Genomic DNA, 20775 nt, shown 5'->3' with positions numbered 1-20775 from the left:
ACGCCTTTCCTAAGCTAGTTTGATATATTTAAAAAAAACTGGACAATAGGTTTTAGTTTTGAGCATTCAAGTGCCAACTGGTTTGGGTTCAAAGTATGCTCAATAGCTAAGCCAACAATAAGCCCTCTTCGTGCAAAAATTCAGCATGATATATTGCTTTATTTTGTGGAGGTTCCTTTAGCAACCATCAACGATTCCTGGGACTTTGGCATAAGATTATTTTGTCCTGCTACGTTTTGGTTGTATAGTCCTTTGGGGAATGGAATCATGAGCTTTGTTAAGCCATTTATTTAAATATTAATTTCTTTTATTTTGCTACATACTCGGTTCCTTTCGTAGATAAATGCGCCACACATATGTCGCCGTGTCACAACATAACTTCAAATTTAATTCTCATAGTACAAACAACTTCAACAAAAACCCGGAACACACCAGGGCCCACCTTGGGGGTTTTAAAAAGTATATGGTGTGGGAACAAGGACGTGCGGGGCGGAATAGAGTGGCACTGGAAAACGGAGTGAAAAAAAAATTATCTGCGTCCCAGTGCATTTATCTGTGTTACTACAGGATCTATCGAATGATTCGTGATGTATTTCTTTTATTATTATTATTATTATTATTTTCTTATTATGTTACTAATCGCTTCGTTTTTCATGTTCCAAGTCCCCCCCCCCTGGCCACGCTGACCCCATCGATTGTCCCTTCCGTTTCTGTAGCCTTCCTCTCTGCTCTCGTACAAGCAATTTGCAAAAACAAAAATATATACAAAACACGAACGCAGGTCTGTTAAGTTAAGGCACCTGCAACTAAATAGAACGCTATTACTAATTGTGCAGGAAAAAGTAGACCGTAAGTCAATCTGCTCGGAAAACGGATGGTATTGAGGTTTTTCTTTTATCACTGTGTTATCATGATTTTACTTTAGGGATCTTTTATCATTTAGTCAAAAAAAAAGAAAAAAAAATACAAAAAAAACTCCAAGGTAGAATAAAACACTAAACTAAAAAAAATGAGAGATTTGTACGCCGAATATACGTGCGATAAGAAAAAGTAGGGTATGGGAGATACAAAAAAAAAACTTGCAGCAAGTCGGAACGAGGTATTGGATGTGCGTTGTATTTTAAGCGATAGTGCGAAGTGTTTTCGGTAGTGTATTTAAAACAGAAATTCCATTCGTTTAGCTTTAGTGTGCGATTTTCCGACCGGTCGCGGGGGGGGGGGGGGGGGGGGGGGGGGAGTGCCATCGGGGCACGCGTCCTCCCGCCTCGGGTGGGCTGATAAGAGTTAAATGATCTAACAAAACATGTAAATTATTATCATGCGTTTTTTAAATTAAATTTATAATTTAGTTTAGTTTAGTTTAGTTTAGCATCTCTCACATGCGCAACAGTCTGTTTAGAAAGGAATTATATTATTTATAGGGTTCGAATTCACATCGCTGTAACTTTATTCTGCCCCGTATCATGTATGATGTACGTATATAGTAGGTTTTTAAGGAAATGGAAACCATTCTTCCCACACACGTGGTGATCCACGTGCTCCGTCTCTCTACCGGTTGCCCCCCTTTTCTTCTCCTGCCAGCAGTATGAAAACGCACCAATCGGGAAGAATGTTTGTGTGAGTGTGCGTGCGTGTGTGTGTTTGTGTGGGTGAAGAAATGTTTTTGAAAACACTAAAAGATAAATGCTTATCAATTCATTTTTTTTTATATATGTGTACAACAACAAAAAACTGTGTTTTGTGTTTTAATTTAAACATTTTTATTTATTTTTTAATGATCTTCTTCTTGGCGTAACGACCTCTTGGTCATGCCTGCCCGTTTAAGGGCTTACGAGACTTGTTTCCCTGTTGTACGTGGATAGTCAGTCCTCTCGTACAGGGGAGGGTCTGGTCTCGGTTGGGATTCGAACCCACGAACCCATTTTTTAATGATATATTACGTTTATTTTTTGTTTGTTTCATTTTATTATTTTTGTATGCAGGCTTATCTCGGCCGAGGTGGGTATTTATCTGGAAGAGAAAAGGAATCGCTTAGAATAGCACTTGCACTGAAAGAAAATCATCATCACGATCAATGCTCCGAAGCACACTGGGGGCTGCGTAAGCAAGCAGTATTAGTAGTAACGTACGTATGTAGCAAACAATTCGAAGCTGCAAACATCTGAAAACCCCGACCTATGCGCAGTATACACGTATTAAATTATATGGGCTGACCGGCATGAGGCAAGGCACAACTAATAAGCAATTCTTTAAATCGGACTCATTCGATATAAAACTTAAAACAAACAAGGACGTATAAAAAGTCTAGTGTGTAAGTCTGCGATAGATTGGATGGAAGAAGTCCGCGAAAGTAAATACGCACCCGGAAATGTATACTCTTAGCGAACTGCTGAAAAAATAAGGATATGTGAATGGATAGAATGAAAAAAGTAACGGAAGGCAACGGAACACGATTTCATCACTTTCGGGAGTTAAACTAAAATAAGCCTATAAAGCAAAGCCATCAGAGCAGGCCTTAACGGACAAGGAGCATGCAGTTTTAGCACAAGGAAAGTGAAATAGGTTGGCTCAGTATGAGGAGCAGAAACATCTATCCTCCCATTTCGCTTTCTTCGAGAGATCGTTCGTTTCAAACACGTTGCAAAAAGATGTGTAATTTTAACTGACTACCGATCGCTTAGAAGAGTTGCTTAAAGATGAGTGTGTCTAGAAAGAGGAACGAAGAAAAATTATGATTCATTCAAGCACAAGAAATTGTGTGTGTGCTCAACTGCATGTTACACACATTAAAAAAAAAGTATAATAACACAAATTATTTATAGCATAAATGTTCTTTACCCGACGTAACCCAAAAATGGGGCGGTGGTTCATGTGTGTAGTGCAAAAAACACCCCTAAGAAAAAAATCAAATGAATTTACTTGTGAACTTTAGTAAATATTTTCATTTTTGGACCGGTTTGGAAAGCATTGAGTTATAGCGGCAATAGGAAATGTTTCACTTTATTTTGCTAGCTGGGGAATATTGTTTTTACCTTATTATGCGTTGTGCACATCTTGACTGAACCTAAACATTTGCATTTACGGTGAATAAGTATTACAGTTTTCTAATCCTTCTGCAATCGCACACGCTTCGGACGAAAACTCCGCCAAGTTGCGCCTCACGGCCCCGAAGTGTTCAGTTTGCAGAGTAACCAACACAATCAAATCTTAGCGGGAAAGCTAGTTTTACCATTTTGTACATAAAGACACGCTCGGGCAGTGTAACCCCTTTTCCTTTTCGGCCGCAAATGTTCGAGAACGAATTCAAGTCCTTTTGAGAGCAGCAACGGATGCACACCACAAATATTTAAAATGATAGCACTACAATTACTCTCCACTGTGTAGTAGCGGAAGACGGTTCGTAGTAAAAAAGGAAAACAGCAAAGTATTAAGTAAATGATGCAAACATTGGTCCACGCCGTCGAAATTGTCGTTCGAACTATGATTATTATTGTACCATTCTAATTATCCTCACTGTAAATGTATATGTGTTTGATTGATCGATCAAGTAACTAGGAAGCAGAGGAATAAAGGTGAAGGAAACAAATAAATTAACACGAAACTAGTACTAACTTGATTACGCATACTATTGACATTACTCAAAAAGCAAAGAATTGAACTCGTTTGAAAACCTTAAAGTAAAGTAAAAAAAAAAAGAAACTAATAATCAATCAATGAAGTCAAGTAGTAGAGATTGTATAGTGATGTGGTGATAAGAAAAAAAAGGAAGCAGATGACACATTATCGTTAAGAAACCAAACAGACGAATGAACCGTTTGCAAAAGCACACAATTCAAGTGATCGATGAGATTGAAAATTATATATCGAAAGAGCAATGCGAAAGTATTGCTAGCATAAATCAAGGGATCGGGAAACGATTGGAAACAACAAATAATTATTGGGAAAAACTATATTTCGATTGGAACGACATTGATTGGAAAAAGGAGAAAAAAAAACAACCGTTAAACCAAAAAGGAAGAAACATATTAGAAAAAGGGATACTTATAGTTACAAATCGTGCTATTTCATAAAAGTTATCCTCCGAATGAGACACTAACAATAATTTCTTATAAACAAAAAGGAAAGGAAGATGTAAGATCATGCGGAAATTTACCACTAACGCTAGTAAACTAAATAAGCGAGAACCGAGATAAAAAAAGAATACAATCTTTGAAGCGAGCGCAGAACAAGAAAACAACAAAAGTAGTTAAGCTTAACGAATAACAACAATTTAGCTAACGATATCGTACGATGATGGAAACGAAAACCTGGTCATGGTGAACCAAAACAAAATTGGAAATTGAGAAGACGTATGTGCGACGAGTGGAAGTTAGTATATGACAGACGACACATGATATGAATTTGAATTTGAGAAATTAGTCAAAAATGAAACATGAAGTGGACAATTTTCATTATGTGTGTGTGTGTGAACAAACAAGTGGCAACAACTAAGTGAAAAATCAACAAGTTCGAGTAAAAATAAAACTTAACAAGATGAGTGCGATAAGAAAAAGAGAAACAAGTGAACAACCTAATCGACACAGTAGAAAACATGGGATGGGAGAGAAGGATTCGAGGTCAACAAACTGATATTTATAAACTAAAAAAAGGAAAAATGGAGAAAAAAAAACAACTAAATAAATGTAAATTGTAGTTTTTGGAGTTTTATTTACTGAATCTTCTCACACGCTCATATTCGAGGAACAGTTCCTTTGCCAGGAGTGTTTTCCTACAACTCCTCCCGGGCCAACGTTGCCGGTGGTTTCTGTTCTGTCTTTGTCACCTTGGCCGGCTGTCCCTTTAGTGCGGCCAGCGTTTCCGGAGTTAATCGTACGCGTCCCAACCATCGGTTGACGGGCGATCCGAGCAGCAGATGATCCTTACCCTGGCGAACCGCCTGTGAGATGACGTGGCTGGACTTGTCGTCGTTGTGCAGGGCGAACACGATGTTGCCCTCCCAATCGATACGCAACACGGTACCCCGGTCCGGGAAGAGGCTGACCAGCCCTCCGAGGTGTCCAATGTGGTGCGTTGCCCACAGTGCGTAATCATTGCCGGCCAGATCGTACAGGAACCGGAAGGGTGCCTCGACCAGCACGAACAGTCGCACGATCAGTCGCCGAAGGTTCGGGAAGGGCGCGAGAATACCCACGAACGAGGGGTTGGCATCGTCGGAGGCAATCACCAGCGAGGCCCAGAAACCGGTGGCGTCCCCATTCAGATTGTCCACTGCACCGGGCAGGCCATCGATGAACACGTCGTGCGTTCCCGCCAGCGGTCCCTTCAGATGGTACCGTCGGATCAGCTGGCCACCCAGTTCCCCAACCAGCACGAAGCTTTCGTCCGGGCTGAGCACAACACCGTTGGCACCGTACACTTCGTCGATGAGCACACGGTTACGGCCGGTGGCACGGGAGTAGTGCAGCAGCCGACCGGACGGGTTGCACAGTAGCGCCTGGATCGCGTCCTCGAAGATAAAATCAGACGCCGTGTCGGACCAGTAGAAATCACCGTTCTTTGCAACCGCGACGGCGTTCGGGAGGTTTGGTTTACGGGTTGCCGGTGATTGTTTGCCATCCGTTCGACTCGTGCCATCCTCGACGATGGCGTCCGTTTTCGAGACAAGCAGCTTCCGCTCGCCGGTTTTGATGTGCACCTGCCAGATGCCGAGGTACGGGTCGGCCACGATCAGGTTGTTGCCCTTGGTATCGAAGTCAATGCCCAGTGGTCGCCCACAGAGCCGCTCGGAGTAAGTGCCAACTGGGGAAAGGGAGCAAATAAATGTATAAAAAGGGTGTCACTGCTTTGTATAGTGATTTTAACAATTTAAAAAAAAATTAATCTCAAGAGTATTTGTGAATGTTTCATATGTGAATTACGTTCGGGATGGTTTTAAAATATCGCAAAAATAAATCATCCTCAATTCGCTTGGTGCTTCACAAAAACAGATGGCAATGATGGGAGTGTGTTGCGAATTCTGCGGGAAGTGGAAACGAAACCAGAGCTCGTCAAGTTATAAATCCGACTGAGTATGGTCTACCGAAATATAATTGAACAGTAGTGAAGCGAATTGGTAACGTAGATGTATTGAACGTCCTTAAACCCAAAACCTTCGGAAGATCTCTGTAACACAAGAGAGATCGACATTAGCAATGCGATACGTAGCATGAACATGGAAGCTGAACACAGGCAGCTGCAATTGTTTTAGAAACGTTAAAGAAAACAGTTTGTAGCTTAAAATTTTAAATTAAAACATCGACTGTACGTTCTTTAAGTGCATGTGCTTTTGTTTGTGTTCTTAAACCAGTAATGAAGCATAAAGAAAAACTGAAATTCTGAATTTGTTTTCGGATAAAACATTCGGTTCAAATCGTTTTCCATTAAGCAGTTAGATCGTCCCCACAGTTAGAAGCTTGTCCGGTCCAGGTTAACGTAATTTACGAAGTCGTTATTACAATGATGAGGTAGGCATAATTTGGTTCGGCACAAAAAAAAGTGATGTAATGTGATCGCCATTGTTCATAACTCATACATGCACAAGATAGTTTTGGGTATTCGAAGAGAAGTCTACCGACAGGTTTTTCTCTCTTCCGCCGGAAAATAATATTCATTTTTTGTTCCAGTTCAAACACATCCCATTAGTAATCCGTTGCCAACCCCTGAGTAAATGCAAGCATGTCCAAAACAGTTGAAGTGCACCGGTTCCGGTTACTTGGCGTCGCTACCAGACTTACCACACTCGGGTCCCAGCTTGGCCACGGTGCGCACCGCGCCCAGCTCGTCCAGTTCCAGAATCTTTCCACCGTAAACCGTGACGTAGGTGAGATTACCCCGCACCAGCACACCCTCCGGCTGCAGCAGGCCACCCTCGTGCAACCGTTCGGCACCGTTGAGCAGCTGGTTCGGGGCCAGCACACCCGTCAGTGGGCGCACCGGTGGGATGCTGATCGGCCTGAACGGAAACACGGTCCGCGGGGGCAATCCCGGCAGGACGGCGATCAGCAGCAGCACCAGGGCGGTCTTCACAAGCTTTCCCCTGAAACCCATCACCCCCACTGGCTCGGCAGTTCCGTTGGTTGGTAAACACTTATGAACACAGTCCGATCACGAATCACGTCAGTACTCTCAGTCCGATAGACAATTGCGTTTCACGTCGCGAACTCGGTTTTATTCCAATCTTCACGCACGTCCGGCGGAAGGTGTGCGTACGCACGGTTCGAAAGCACAAAGCGTTCTACTTCGGACGGAATGTAATTATTATTTTTAAACCGTTTCCAGCTGCACTACGAACGGTGTGTGTGCGTCTGTCTGTGACTGTGAGGAGCACGCAGATGATTGTCGGTATCGGTTGTCGGATTTATTTCGAACGGATTACATCACCCCCGGAATCGCGGGGTGGTTGTGTACGGATAAATAATCGAACCGCACAAACCGGACAGAAATCGAACACACACTTGACCGTGCGCGAGGCGCGAGAAACGCAAATGGAAGTGGCACCGCTAGAATGACCTCTGTTGAGGTCTCTTTTCCTTCGCTAGCACTCCACGATCAACGATCAACGCACAGGCAACGCGGTACGTAATGGAGTTTCTTACATCGTTCCAACCGACAAAGCAACCCACCCCGTTTGAGGTAGATCAAACAACCCCTCCGTCTTGATCATCCAAGGAAGCGGTGGAAATGGAAGATCAACTGGAGAGAGAGTGTGCGTGCGAGTGTTTCCGCTAAAGGGATTCCATGTTGCATGCGTAGGCCGGAGAATGATGAAGAACGGTAGGGAGCCTCCGTAACGGCCGTTAATGCCTGCGTGACGATGGCCTGCGCTCTTGCCTTTTCTTATGTTTCGTGTTCTGGAGGGGATTGAAGATGACTTGCCGTGCCAAGTACCGGTTTTTTATACTCCATACCAAATATGCCCAATGGGACTCAAGTGCATCGATGTCTGCTTGGATTGGAGGAGTTTTTAAAGCTCCGCTAGACGCTTCATTCGAATCAACAGCTTTCAGCAGGAGCGGTACAGATTTACATGCTCGGATTTTGTTTTCTATTTTGGTTATAGTATAGAAAAAAAATGTAAAAGAATATTGGTTATAGTATACAAAAATGTAATATAGTCACATGTATTGGTACTAGAGGCAATGTAAGTGATAAGTAGTTTGTCCGCATTTTTCAGGTCATTTACGGATTGATTTTATCTGTGCTAAGGTGCTCGTTAGGAAGATAAAGAAAGATAAGCTAGGCGCTGTCATTCGTAATTGGAATAATAAAATAAAATGAAATGATAAACGTTTCCGGAAACGAGCCCCAGGGAGCAGCTGATTTTCTGGCACACTTATTGCGTCAGATAATGGTGTAGCGTTTACCTCCACCATACATTAGGCAAGTACTCGTTACGATGTCTTCAGCAGAACCGATCTGATTTTGGCAAGTCATTCTAATCCATTTGTTGCTTTGGTTAAATCCTCAATGTTCATCTATGATGAAAAACTTCTAGCAAATAGCAGAGCTGCTCTCGAGACGGATAGTCTTTCATAAGCAGTAGTTCGAACGTTTTGAACGAATCGAAAAACACGTGTTGAAAAAAATGTATTAATATTACATCAACATACACAATGAAAATGAATTGGCAAATGAAGTACTAGTGTATGTCAAAGACTGAACTGAATAATCGAATCGAATTTGAAGATAAATTTCTGATTGTCAGGCCCAGGCCGGTAAAATGAACCCGCCCTGTGGTTCTCAATACGTAAAGAATCTAATTAAATGTATCTCCATACCACAGCTAAAATGTATTCCAAACTTATTGTTAATTAACAAACACTAGTCGAAATCATGTGACTCAATCGAACGTAGTACTGAAGGTTTCTATCTTTTGTGGTCTAGATAATTGATTTGCTTCCCCTTCTAATCATAACTTTTTTGCTAATATCGTGTACAAATAGTAAATTAATTTATAATAATGCGGATTTTGTGAAACATGTTTCTTTTACATCGTATAAGGACTCCGTAGTACCTACATAAATAAGTTGAAAAAAATTAAATTGTATAAAATAAAAAGAAATCGAATGTAGCAGTTTTCAGGCAACGTGATTTGTTTGAATTTTGCGCGCTTGATCTTTGGACTCACTACGTTCCTTTGGGAACAGTTCCGATTTCTCAAAAGACCCACTATGAAAAGGTGCAGCAAGAACCCCCCCCTTCACGAAGAAATATTGGTAAACAAACTGCTGAGGCAAGCAGGAATATCAACATTAATCCAAGAAAGCAAGGCACCAATCCAGGGTACAGTGAATCTGAATGTATAGTTCATGTTGAAATCGATTATGGAGGACGTCTTGATGATTCAGCAAGAACCCTCCCCCTTCACGAAGAAATATTGGTAAACAAACTGCTGAGACAAGCAGGAATATCAACATTAATCCAAGAAAGCAAGGCACCAAACCAGTGTCCAGTGAATCTGAATGTATAGTGCATGTTATAATCGATTATGGAGGACGTCTTGATGATACAGGAACGCCGGACGAAAACCAAGGAAAACTACGATTCCAACATTCACCGGCTGCCCTGGTACGCCGGCTGGTTGCTGATCGCACTCGTGGCCGTTTGCAGTACCGTTAGCTACCAGACGCTCCTGCAACTTCCACCCGCGCTCAGCGAGGCCGACCTTGGCCAACACCCGTTCGCGTTCATCGGTGCCCGGGCCTGGGAAAGTCTCCGCCGGCTGGAAGCCCTTGGCCCACGGCCTACTGGGTCGCGGGCAAACGAGGTGTTGGCCGTGCAGGTGCTCGAGCAAGAGTTTTCCCTTATCAACGCGTCACGGCACACCGGGCAAGTGGTGCTTTACGACAAGCAGGTCGTTTCCGGTGCATTCGTACGCTGGGGTGCAAGCGTCTACCGGAGGGTGCAGAATTTGGTCGTGAAAATCGTCGGCGAAGACGGCGATCAGCATGCGTTGCTGTTGAACTGCCACTTTGACTCCGTACCCACCAGCCCTGGGGCGAGTGACGATGGAGGACAATGCGCGATGATGCTCGAACTGCTGCATGTTCTTTCCCGGGAACCAAGGAGACCCCGTCACTCGATCGTGTTCCTGTTTAATGGGGCCGAGGAAACGCCACTGCAAGCGTCCCACGGTTTCATCACGAACCACCGGTGGGCCGGGAATATTCGGGCGTTCATTAACCTCGAATCGGCCGGTTCGGGCGGGAAGGAATTTCTGTTCCAAAGCGGTCCTCAGCATCCGTGGTTGATCGAGGCGTACTCCCAGGCCGTTCGGCGACCGTTCGGGCAGGCGCTTGGGGAAGAGATTTTCCAGCTCGGTGTTATTCCGTCCGATACGGACTTTGGTATCTTTCGCGACTATGGCCACATTCCGGGGCTAGATTTTGCCCACATCTTCAACGGGTATCGCTACCACACGCAGTACGATTCGATCGAGTACCTTTCGCCGGCCGTGCTGCAGCGTACCGGTGACAACATGCTGGCGCTCGTACGTGTCCTGGCAAATGGGCACCACCTCGGGAACAGTGCAGCCCGTGCCGTAGGAAACACCGTTTTCTTTGACTTCCTAGGACTCTTCTTCGTGACGTATTCGGCCACCGAAGGTTCGGTATTCAATGTGATTGTATCAATCGGTGGGTTGGTCATTGGCTGTTGGAGCGTGCTGGCCGTCGTCGGATGGCGACACTTTCGTTTTGTAGCGTATGAAGTAGGCCACGGATTTGTGGCTACTTTGATCGGCTCGTTTGTTGCAGCGTTGGTAAATTTGGTCATCGTTCATCTGCTCGATCGTGTTCTGGATCGATCAATGGCGTGGTTTTCATCATCCTGGCTTGCTATCGGTCTGTACTGTATCCCGGCGATGGCCGTGCTGTTCATTTTCCATCGATTGCTCCATCCGCTGTGCAGACAAGCTAAGGTCTGTACTCGCACTAGTACAATATATTTTCAATTTTGCTCATGATGACTTATTTATCCACTATTTATGGGTTTCTTGCAGACGGTCCTATCTCTTACGCTGACGGTGCAAGCAAGCATAACGGGAGTGTTCCTTTTCTGGGCCATAATAACCGTTGGTGCCACTGTTGCGGGTTTCCGGTCCCCCTACGTCATTGCGATCCTTCTCACGCTTTCCTTATTCGGTACGTCGATCGTGGCGCTGTTGAAGCTGCAATCCTTCCCCACGGGCTATTGGTTGATCGTCTACCTGATCGTCCACACTTTGGCCCTTCTCTGGACGACGCAGTTTTATCATCTTACCATCAGCATGTTCATCCCAATCGCAGGTCGCGCACGTTCCGACGTAAATGGCGACCTGCGAATCGCACTCCTGGCAACAATTTGGACCGTTCTTGCCACTTGGTTCCGTTGATAAACTTGCTGAGAAAACCGTGCTACACGATCGGATTGCTTGCAGTGCTGTTTGTTGTTACATTTGTGCTGGCCACGGCGACGTCGATCGGGTTCCCGTATCGTGCCCCCGGTCCCGACCAAGCTCCCAAGGTTCAGCGCATCCATGTGCAGCACATCCGGCGTCGGTTCTTTGAACCCAATAGCACCGAAAGCGTGCGGCGAACTGATGCCGGATATATTTTTAACCTCTTGGATCGTCACAGTGAGCGAACGATACGGCAGGTATTGGCAACTCAACCGGACAGCGCGCCGTTAAAAACGACGTCCTTACCAGACTGCACGACCGAACTGTCCTGCGGTCTGCCTTGGGTGGCATTTAACAATCCCTCACTTTGGTCACCCCAAACGGACTCAAACCGACCGAACACACCGGAACCGGTACAGCTTTCCCTCGACTCCCGGGACGATGGAAATTTGACGATCCTGCTGTCAGGAAATTACGAGACGAATGTTCTTCTTCGCCCCCGACCGAACGTGACGCTCGCTGGATGGAATCTCACGCCGGGTTATCCATCGCCGGTAGGATTCGATCGTCACTTGACGTACCGTATTCGCATTAACCATGGACTTCCCTCCGACGAACCGTTCAAATTAGTACTGAAGCTGCAAACCAACGCACCCGTTGACGCCTATTTGTCACTGGTGGACATTAGCGTGACGACGAACTTCTGCGAATATCAGGAGCACTTTACCAAACGGTTTGCGACATTGGTCAGGTCGTTTCCCGACTGGACGGCCGCCGTGCCTTGCGTGGCTGTGGTAGACTTTTACAGATTTTGAAGTAAATTTAAGGATACTTCAGGTATGTAAACGTTGGGGTTTTCATTCGAATATATAAACTTTATGTTTTAGCTTGGACAGACCAAAAACGACATTAAAAATTTACCATACATTTAAGTACATTAAACGACTGTTTTCGCGAGCAAGACTGAATGTTGTGGAAGGCACAGTGAAAAACATTGAATCTCGACTATCTTCTGATAAAGCGTTTAAAATATAAAATAAACACAACATGAAACTGAATTAATTGCATCTACCAGTTTATTCAACTTCGATTGATTTTTCCCACAATACATTATAAACGTTTCCGCCGCTAGTTATCTTTTTAAACGTATCGACTAACACACACTCCTAGTAGCTGCGTTGCGGCGTGTCATGTACTTTTTTGTTTGTTTAATTAAGAGTGCTTTACTTCCAAACGGGGTGAGAAATTCCTCTATAGTTGGTTTGCTGCTCCCATGCATAAAGTGTTTCCATCTAAAAAGCTCAAATAGAAGTGGATAGATTTAAAATAATTTCGCAAACGAAACAGAGAAACGGGGAAAGGGAGCTGCTTCTTGATTTGTGCCTCACGTATCGTCCGCGGAGGACATTAACGAAAGGGTTTACTCTATGGAGGTCTTTCCTGTCTCTCGCCATTATCAACTGTTGAACACTTTCGTTTTTCTTCTTTCCTTGCGGCGTTAAAATCTTCTCTGGCCCACAATTCGGCCCACGTTTATTTAATGTGTGTATATATATATTATTACGTTTATGGTACGTTAGATGAATGTGTGTGTATATATATATATGGAAACTCTAGATCACTAAATCCCTAAACAACTACATTACAGTGAAGTCGGAGTGTAGATTAAATTGCGCTGAGGTGGCATGGTGTGTGAAGGGGGTGGTGGTGTAGTGGAAAGGATGGGAGGGCGATTTCCCGTTTTAATTCCGGAAGTGGAACTATTCGACAGCATCCCTACCCGCCTTCCTAGCACCCCACCTTTCCGTGGGTCTCCTTTTCAGGAAGCATAAGGAGTATAATTTCCAGTAAAATTATCCATCAACATCAGATTCAACACTTGTTCTGTTTTTTTTTTTGTAAGTCTCGTTCGGAATTCGTTAATAATTCGATGAGTACTATTTATATTATTCGGTAATAGTACACTATACCACTTCTCTGTTTATCAGCTTGAGCGTTTAGTTTGAGTTTTTCGATTCGATTCCAGTTATAAATCTTTCCTGTTTTCATTTTTAGTTTGGCTACTGCACACTCTATTTTCCTATATAAAATTGCGTTCTCCTCCCCCTTAACTCCATCATTTTCCAAACGGTATGGGTATTTTCTGCCCTAATTTAATAACTCATTTTTGGCCATTCACTTGCGCCCGACGCAACACAACACACCACGACAATCTTTTCGGGGTTTTTTTTTTCTAACCCACCCCCGTTTTCCCTGTGTGCAGATTCTATCATATATCATTTATGCATAGTTTTATAAAGGAGAAGAACAAAAAAATGGAAAAATGCAAAATACTGATAAAATACACATACTCTCCATATACTCTCCTATCACCAACAATAAAACGCATTGAAAGTGCTTCTTTCCCCTTTTTCCGGTGCAGTAACAATTAAAACATATGAAACGGACTATTGAACGCGTGTGTGTGTGTTGAGAACTAAATGGTAAAATTTAGCGGGCAATAAATAAAATTATGTAAAGATGCATCATGAATGTTTTAGAGGAAGCCAACGTCTCAAAATGTTGCCATGTTAAAGTCCGTTTCTCTAGAGAGTATCCGTGGTTTACACCACGCTTTTCGTTGAACAAAGTTTGATTAAGCATTCGTTTTAGGACCTTCCTTTTTAAATTAATTTTCAATCCCCTCAATGACACCGCAGCAGTATTCAAACATCCTTTTGACCAGTACAACTTTTCCTATCCAACTCTTTGTTCAAATCAGTGCGACCCTCCGTGAGCCGCTTCGTCATTTCTTTATGTTTGAGGATTTTTACTTTTAATTCGCTTATGTATAAAAAAGTAACTCTTCTCTCTTTGTCTTTTACGTGTTTTGTTTTGCTCGTAGTTTTTTTTTTATAATTGGAAATAAGTTAAAAAGTGACAGACCAAGCCTAACGGGCGCATCGAATGATTGGGGGTTGACCCCAATTAGACGGCATCCGTGGGGCTCTGAAACTCCGACAGTGCATGCACGGGATTCTGTGTCTTCTTCTGGGACGCTCGGCGAACCTTGGCGCGTACCTCTTCCGGTTTTTCCGGTCGCACCAGTGGCTTCTTTTCTGGTGCTTTCATCTTCCACACGACGATCGGTGACTGCGGGGAGTGGGGGGGAAGAATGCAAGGAAACGTTAATAAACATTTTTAATTTAAAACAAAGCGAGCCTCAGGAGAAAAACTATGAAGAACTATAACCACGGCTAAAATGATTACGAGAAAATGGTAGCAGATATGTTATTAGTATTGCTAGAAAAAGGAAAGAAAAGGGATGAAATGTTGGCTAATACGAATGATTAACGAGCTATATACACTAAGGCGGAAAGGATGTGTCATTCGTTTGTGTTTTGTGTCCGATCGTACTTCAGCTTCAACAATCAATAGAATATTTAAATGTATTTGAACAAATTCAAAACAATTTGTAGATGTGTTTTAAGAGTGCCCGAAGATTGTTTAATTGTTCGTGTTCCACTTTATAAGCGTGTTTTTTTTTGTGTTCTAGAAAGAGTCTATCTTTTTACAGGAAACAAAATACACTTGAAGAAATAGTGCAGATTCGATAAAAAAAATTAATGATGAATAAGAAAAAGTATTATCAAATATAAATGGCAAACCAGAGTATGAGCAACCAAAATCATGTAGAACAGTGAAGAAAATAACGATCATGATATGAAAGAGTAACATTGGCATGTCACAGAGAACTTTGTACATCATAAAATGGACCATTCTTCCGCCGGTTTTGGACATGGGTTCATGTAAGGTGTCGTCCAAGACGCAGAAGAGGTCCAAGGCAAATCAGAGAAAGAAAGAGTTTAACCGAACAATACGCTACAACACGAACGAACGCATTATGGTAGGGCACTTACGTAGTTCTGGTTGGGAAGACGCAAATGTTTGCACAGATAGAAACATCGCACCGAAGGACACATAATGCGTAGGGGTTATTTTTGGTTATTTTTCATAATATTAGCACGATGTTAGGTACAGGGGCAGGTTTGAAGGTAAAGAAGAGGGTGGGTTGAAGTGTGGGTTTTTTTTGGTTTCGGTGGAAGAACGATAAGAAAAGAGATTGTAGAAGAAAAAGTACAGGAAGAGAGAAATATGTGTTAATCGTGGGCGCTTTACAACTTGTCTACATTTAACGCTCATGTTAGCAGCTACAGTTATCGTGGGAACGACGAAATTCAATGGACTTATGTTGACAAAAACCGAGCCAATTCTCCAAACTCCATCCTTGAACCGTATACTTACCGAAACCGTGCCCTGTCGCGTGTACTTTGTCGACGCGACGTACGAGTACTTGACCGTGTAGACGACGGCGTTCATCAGATTCTTGGCCGCTTGAATCAGCGATGTCGCACTGTCCAGCTGTAAAGAGAACGTGGTGGTAGTGGGGAGGGGCAGCGGCAGCGTGGCACACGAAAAATATCCCAACACACACACACACACACGCGTAAAACGCCGAGCAATAAAAAAAAGAGAGGTCAAGGGTAGATTAGATCGTTCAACTAAAGAAAAATCGGAACATAATTTCACCATTACCCCTGACACGATCAGTTCACCACTTATGTTCTGCACGTCCGCCTTGACCTTGGAGGTGATTTGAATCTGATGGCAGTACAGGGCAATCCGCTGGAGGTACGCCAGCAGGTCCTTCTTGGTCGAGCTCTCCGGGCACTGGTCGGCGATCTCGCGTGTCAGCTTGTCCAGCTTCGTGCCGGCTTCGGAGATTTTCTTCGCCGCGTTAATGACGTCCATCGTCGTCTTCAGGGGGCCTCGTCCACTACAAAACGCGAGAAGGTAATCAATAATGGCCACCGGTTGACAACTAGAGTTAACCTACCGAGTAAAGTCCGTCATCTCCATCATGATCATGCACATGTGCTTAGCGAGATAGATGATATCGTTGCCGGTATCGTCCCACTTGGCCACCTCCGAGTCGAATGTAAGTTTCTCCCGACGGAACAGTTCCACCTGTTGCATGATCTTCTGTTTGTCCTCTTCGTTCATCTTTCGCATCGCTTCCTGTAGAGTGGAAGGTAGAAAGGGTAAGTACAAAGTGAACATCTCAAATACTGGTGAGAAAAGAAGTAGAACTTACTCTAGCGGTTGTAATGCCACTAATTTCAGGATACTCATCAATGGTTTGATCTCCGGTGTGTGCGCTTGCTGGAGGGTGGTGGAAGAATTTAAAATTAGCACCCATATACTACTTTATAGGTTCAAATTTCAAAACAAAATTCCCCATTTTAGTCATGCACTAGGTGTAAATAAAATCAAACTAATTCCTACAACATGAAAAACGTTAGGAAAACCTGCAAACGATTCCGATTCTTACATCTACTGCGCGTCTCGATGGTCATGTCCTCGACCGGCTCGAATTCCGTATCTGTATCCAGCTCGTCCGAACTCTGAAGCACATGTTTCATGCACAAACAAAGGCACACACACACACAAACACATGGTTGATGGACATAACACAACATTCACAGGATGGGATGAGACGATGCATTTGGCGGGTGGGAACGTACGATGTCGGGATAATATGTGGAAAACAAAAAAATACACGATTGAGTTAAATTATAACTGATTGATATAAAGGAGAGGTTTAATTTTGGAGGTAAGGGAAAATGATGCGAGAATGCTTTTCAATGGGAAACATGTAAACAAACGAACATAGCAGAACAAATTGGACTTCACATAACAATAAGTTACCACAAAAAATCTATCAAGTACCATTAGGTACTCTTATCCCCACATTTTAAGGACACTTTGCTTACATTTGCTTCTAGTTTCAAGTGTGTACTGCTCGTCCTCAATGTCTTCTGGATCCAAATCTTCTTCGTCCTTTTGGGGAATGTAAAACACATGGAAAATATTTGGAATATAATCTGATAGTTGGAAACGTTTTCCGTTTTTAAATATTTTTTAGAAGAGAAAAAGGCGCTTAAGAATGTTTTCGTTATTCGTTGTTTGTAAGCATTTATCATTCTTCTTTGGGATGTTTTGTTTGAAGGTATTTATCGTATTGAAATATCTAGCGATAAACATTAAAAATGGGAAAATGGGAGTGTGGGAAAAAAAGGAATGTTTTGCTGAACCTAAAGGCACTTACCCTATTCATCAGCACGGCACGACGAATCTCCCGCACACCATCGTACACGAGCCGCGAAGCGTCGATAAAATCGTTCTCGTCAACGTCCTTCGGTGAGTTCGAGGAGAGAGCATCCACCGCCACATCGACGCGCTGGGCAAACTTGGACATCACCTGCTCCCGGAGCACCTTGACCGCTTCCAGTACACGCTTGGTGTAAATGCACGGTTCGTAATTGTCCATCTCCGCCTCGACCACGTTGCAAACACGTGCCGATCGGCCCTGTATCGCGCCGGCAGTGTTGCGCAAGTCGAGCGCATCACCTTCCTGGAGCGCCAGCACACACTTGTTCACGTCCTCCAGGATGTGGTTCTCCGACACGGCCAGGAAGTCATCGATCGTCGTAATGTCGTCGACGGCTTCGGTCAGGATGCGCACCTGGTTCTCCCACGCCTGCCGATACGCTTCCATGTTCTCCTGGGCCACCTTGGAGTTGGGCCGTGCAGCGAGGATGAGGGCCGCGTTGATCACCTGCGGGCAGAGCGTCTCGATCTGATCGGCTGCGTAGCGTACCATCTTTACGCCGTCCTCATTGTTCGACATGCTGCACACAAGGTTTGCCACTTCGACCAACTTTTCTGCGTGCTTCGTAAAGATGTCGGCACGCTCGCGGACCACCTTTTCGTTGCCACTGCGGGCCGCTTCGATCAGATCCAGCAGTGGCATGTTTGTCTCCAGGAATGAATCCGACACGTGGTCGACAACGGCTTTGCGCAGCTGTCGGCGAAGATCTTTTGTTTTGCGATACATGTGGCCGATCGCGCGCTCCAACTCCGGGGTGCGATCCTTCGTTCCCATCTGCACAAAGATGAAACAATATTGAGGTAATTTGAAAAGTGTTTTAAATCAATATCAAATGAATCCAGGGCATGTGTTAGTGGGGCAGTACAAACATGTTCAGGGGCTACAATGTAAATATTTACTTCTTCAAGTTAGTTTGCCAGTCGATTTAAATGATTCATGCTATTTTATTTATTTTCCTATGAACGACCATACTGTAAGGTCAGTGCCAATGATTCATGCTTGCCGCAACGTGATTTAATAAAATTATTGTGAATACTTACGTTCGACATGTACTCGGAAAGTAGATCTTGCAGCGCCTGTCGCACCGCATTACACTCCCCGACAATTCGTTCACGGCGCTCGTCACGCGTGCAATCTGCATCTGCCATGAGGGCCGCCGCGCTGATGATACTCTCCAATCGCTCCTCCAGGGATGGGCGCGAGCGGACCTCATTGTAAGCCCTCGGGTCCATGATGATGCCCTCGTCAAAATCGTCCAGAGCTGCGGCAAGCTCCCCAGCACCAACATACACATCCTGTGGTTGGGAAGATTTGCCCTGCGCCACATCGCTGATCGTGTTGACTGCCTCACACACCTGCTTCAGAATGTGATCACGGTTCACCTTGGCCAGATCGAGCTCCGGATGGCGCACGTACACCTTCGACGCCGTCAGCAGCATGGTCGAGTGCTTCTTCAGCACGGCCCGAGCTGCGGCCAGATCGTCACGCAGCTGCGGATCCTTTAACTCTTGCTGACGCTTCGCAGCCTGCTTGATCAGCTCGTTCGCGTTTCGTCCAAACTGACGCATATTATTCATCAGCTCATCCTGCGAGGACGCATTCCGCAGCTTGTCCAAATCGTCCTCGACGACGTGCAGCGATTTGAGCAGCAAATGCACGTCGACCATGTCGGCCAGAATGAGCAGCCGGGTGACGGCCGACAGAAGATTCCGGGCGGCACGCACCATGTTGCCCCGCTTGAGCGAACTGCACGGATCCTCGGAAAATTCGCGGGCCGCAATGCTCATCGCCGACCCGGTCTTCCGGACCTCCTCCACGGCCGAAAGCATCTCCTGCGTGATGTCGGGATTCTCGTACGCGATCTGTTCGCCTCGTTCGATGAAGATGTCGGTCGCTTTCTCGACCGCCGCGACCAGTGCACTTGCGCGTTTCGATTTGCCTGCAAATAAAGCGATGGGAAATGTTTTAAAAGCCCATTCGGAGGGTTACAAAACCAAACCAGGGTTGAGGGTGTAGGGAGATGCCCGAATCGATCTACCCGGAAGGGGATTTCCGCACGAATGCACTCGAATCACCCCTCTTGTGGCAAGCGAAAAATACCTTTCTTCTTTTTGCTCGGTCCCTTCGTGCTGACGAGGGTGGTCACCTGAAGCACCAACGGCTCCAGCGTTTTCTCCACCGACATCGTACGAATCTCGAGATTTTTCGGATCCCACTTCAGGGCTACCTGCCCGAAGTTCGATAGCGTTTCCATCGCGATTGGAAGCGCCGCCTTTATCGGTCAATACTCGACGCCTCTTCTGATGCACTAACCACTGCTGCACTTTTCTGTATCTCTTCACGGGTGGGTTGAGTCTTTTGTTTGCTTCGGTGGCTTCCGCGTACGGAACGCAGCAGAATTCACATCGAATTAGTCACACAAAGTTCAGTACGTTTTGTGTCGCCCCCTTTAGCGTTTTACACACACATGCGCATCACCACGGTTGTTTCTTTTTTCCAGAGTACACATACATGCACAAGATGACCACTGGAGAACCAACTTTTCTATTGCGTTTTCTCGGGCAAATAATGCTTGCAAATGAAAACTAATGCAATTTTCAAGATCTATACGCTTTCGTTTACAAACTGCACACACTGATTGATATCAACGGGAGTGTTTGCATACATAAAATAACCACTTTTCTGTCCAGTTCTATCGGACTTAGGTGTGACGTTTCGCGTGCGATTCAGTACTGAGGTGCACTAGTTTATCAGGTGGGTTCGTCTCGAACAAATTGCATTGATTTCATCAGCTAAATAAAGCAAATTTTTGAAAATCGATCCTGATTAGTTTCTACGTTTACTGCTTTACGATTGTTGTCTTTTCGTAAGTAAAATGGTTCATTATAATGAAATCAAAACGACTTGTTCGGGATAAACCCACCTGATATGTTGATCCATCTTGGACTAGCATCCGTTTACACAAGCTAGCTGTGTACTTCGTTCAAACTACTTTTACGTTTATAAAATAAAGCTCTTCCATTTGAATTTGCACTGCGAACGCCGTGATGAATATTTTTCTACGGTTATCGGTTTCGTTTGTATTTTGTTGCACGTTAGTTAGCGAAGAAAATAAAAAAAGATAGATCTTTCCAAACCGCTGCAAATG

At 44.4% G+C, this 20775-nt stretch overlaps 3 protein-coding genes across 7 annotated transcripts; 1 reads left to right on the top strand and 2 right to left on the bottom strand.

Moving 5' to 3' along the window:
• Window positions 1-4681: 4681 nt before the first annotated feature.
• LOC131272327 (adipocyte plasma membrane-associated protein Hemomucin-like) lies at window positions 4682-7233 on the bottom strand. The gene is made up of 2 exons (XM_058274065.1): window positions 6774-7233; window positions 4682-5799 (listed from the first exon to the last, which is right to left on the bottom strand). The coding sequence occupies exons 1-2, from the start codon at window positions 7084-7086 to the stop codon at window positions 4769-4771; spliced, it is 1344 nt and encodes a 447-aa protein (XP_058130048.1). The 5' UTR covers window positions 7087-7233; the 3' UTR covers window positions 4682-4768.
• A 2293-nt stretch (window positions 7234-9526) lies between these two features.
• On the top strand, window positions 9527-12411 carry LOC131272009 (endoplasmic reticulum metallopeptidase 1-like). Its single transcript, XM_058273615.1, is given in 3 exon segments — window positions 9527-10957; window positions 11039-11396; window positions 11399-12411. Coding segments are annotated over 3 exon segments (2622 nt in total). The 3' UTR covers window positions 12232-12411.
• A 69-nt stretch (window positions 12412-12480) lies between these two features.
• On the bottom strand, window positions 12481-20342 carry LOC131272042 (catenin alpha). 5 transcript variants are annotated; one of them, XM_058273658.1, is made up of 10 exons: window positions 19728-20342; window positions 18668-19566; window positions 17565-18401; window positions 16788-16860; window positions 16551-16618; window positions 16293-16474; window positions 15986-16232; window positions 15701-15817; window positions 15316-15321; window positions 12481-14548 (listed from the first exon to the last, which is right to left on the bottom strand). In XM_058273658.1, exons 1-10 carry the CDS (start codon window positions 19879-19881, stop codon window positions 14384-14386), a joined length of 2748 nt encoding a protein of 915 aa, XP_058129641.1. In that variant the 5' UTR covers window positions 19882-20342; the 3' UTR covers window positions 12481-14383. The 5 variants fall into 5 exon arrangements, with proteins under 5 accessions (XP_058129641.1, XP_058129637.1, XP_058129638.1 ...); XM_058273654.1 differs by lacking the exons at window positions 15316-15321; window positions 16788-16860 and adding an exon at window positions 17230-17296; XM_058273655.1 differs by lacking the exons at window positions 15316-15321; window positions 16788-16860 and adding an exon at window positions 17230-17296 and having other exon boundaries at window positions 15992-16232.
• Window positions 20343-20775: the final 433 nt, after the last annotated feature.

Source organism: Anopheles coustani, chromosome 3 (assembly GCF_943734705.1).
Source record: "Anopheles coustani chromosome 3, idAnoCousDA_361_x.2, whole genome shotgun sequence".
NCBI classification, from domain to species: Eukaryota; Metazoa; Arthropoda; class Insecta; order Diptera; family Culicidae; genus Anopheles; species Anopheles coustani.
Note: the sequence above shows the minus strand (reverse complement) of the source record. Positions and strands in the feature narration are given on the sequence as shown.

Coding starts and splice junctions, on each gene's coding strand:
- LOC131272327 (XM_058274065.1), bottom strand. CDS start 7,086: ATGGGTTTCAGGGGAAAGCTTGTGAAGACCGCCCTGGTGCTGCTGCTG. Junction 5,800..6,773: donor CAAGCTGGGACCCGAGTGTG/GTAAGTCTGGTA, acceptor CCCTTTCCCCAG/TTGGCACTTACTCCGAGCGG.
- LOC131272042 (XM_058273658.1), bottom strand. CDS start 19,881: ATGGAAACGCTATCGAACTTCGGGCAGGTAGCCCTGAAGTGGGATCCG. Junction 16,233..16,292: donor GAGATGACGGACTTTACTCG/GTAGGTTAACTC, acceptor CGCGTTTTGTAG/TGGACGAGGCCCCCTGAAGA. Junction 15,818..15,985: donor TGATCGTGTCAGGGGTAATG/GTGAAATTATGT, acceptor TTCTCTTTACAG/CTGGACAGTGCGACATCGCT.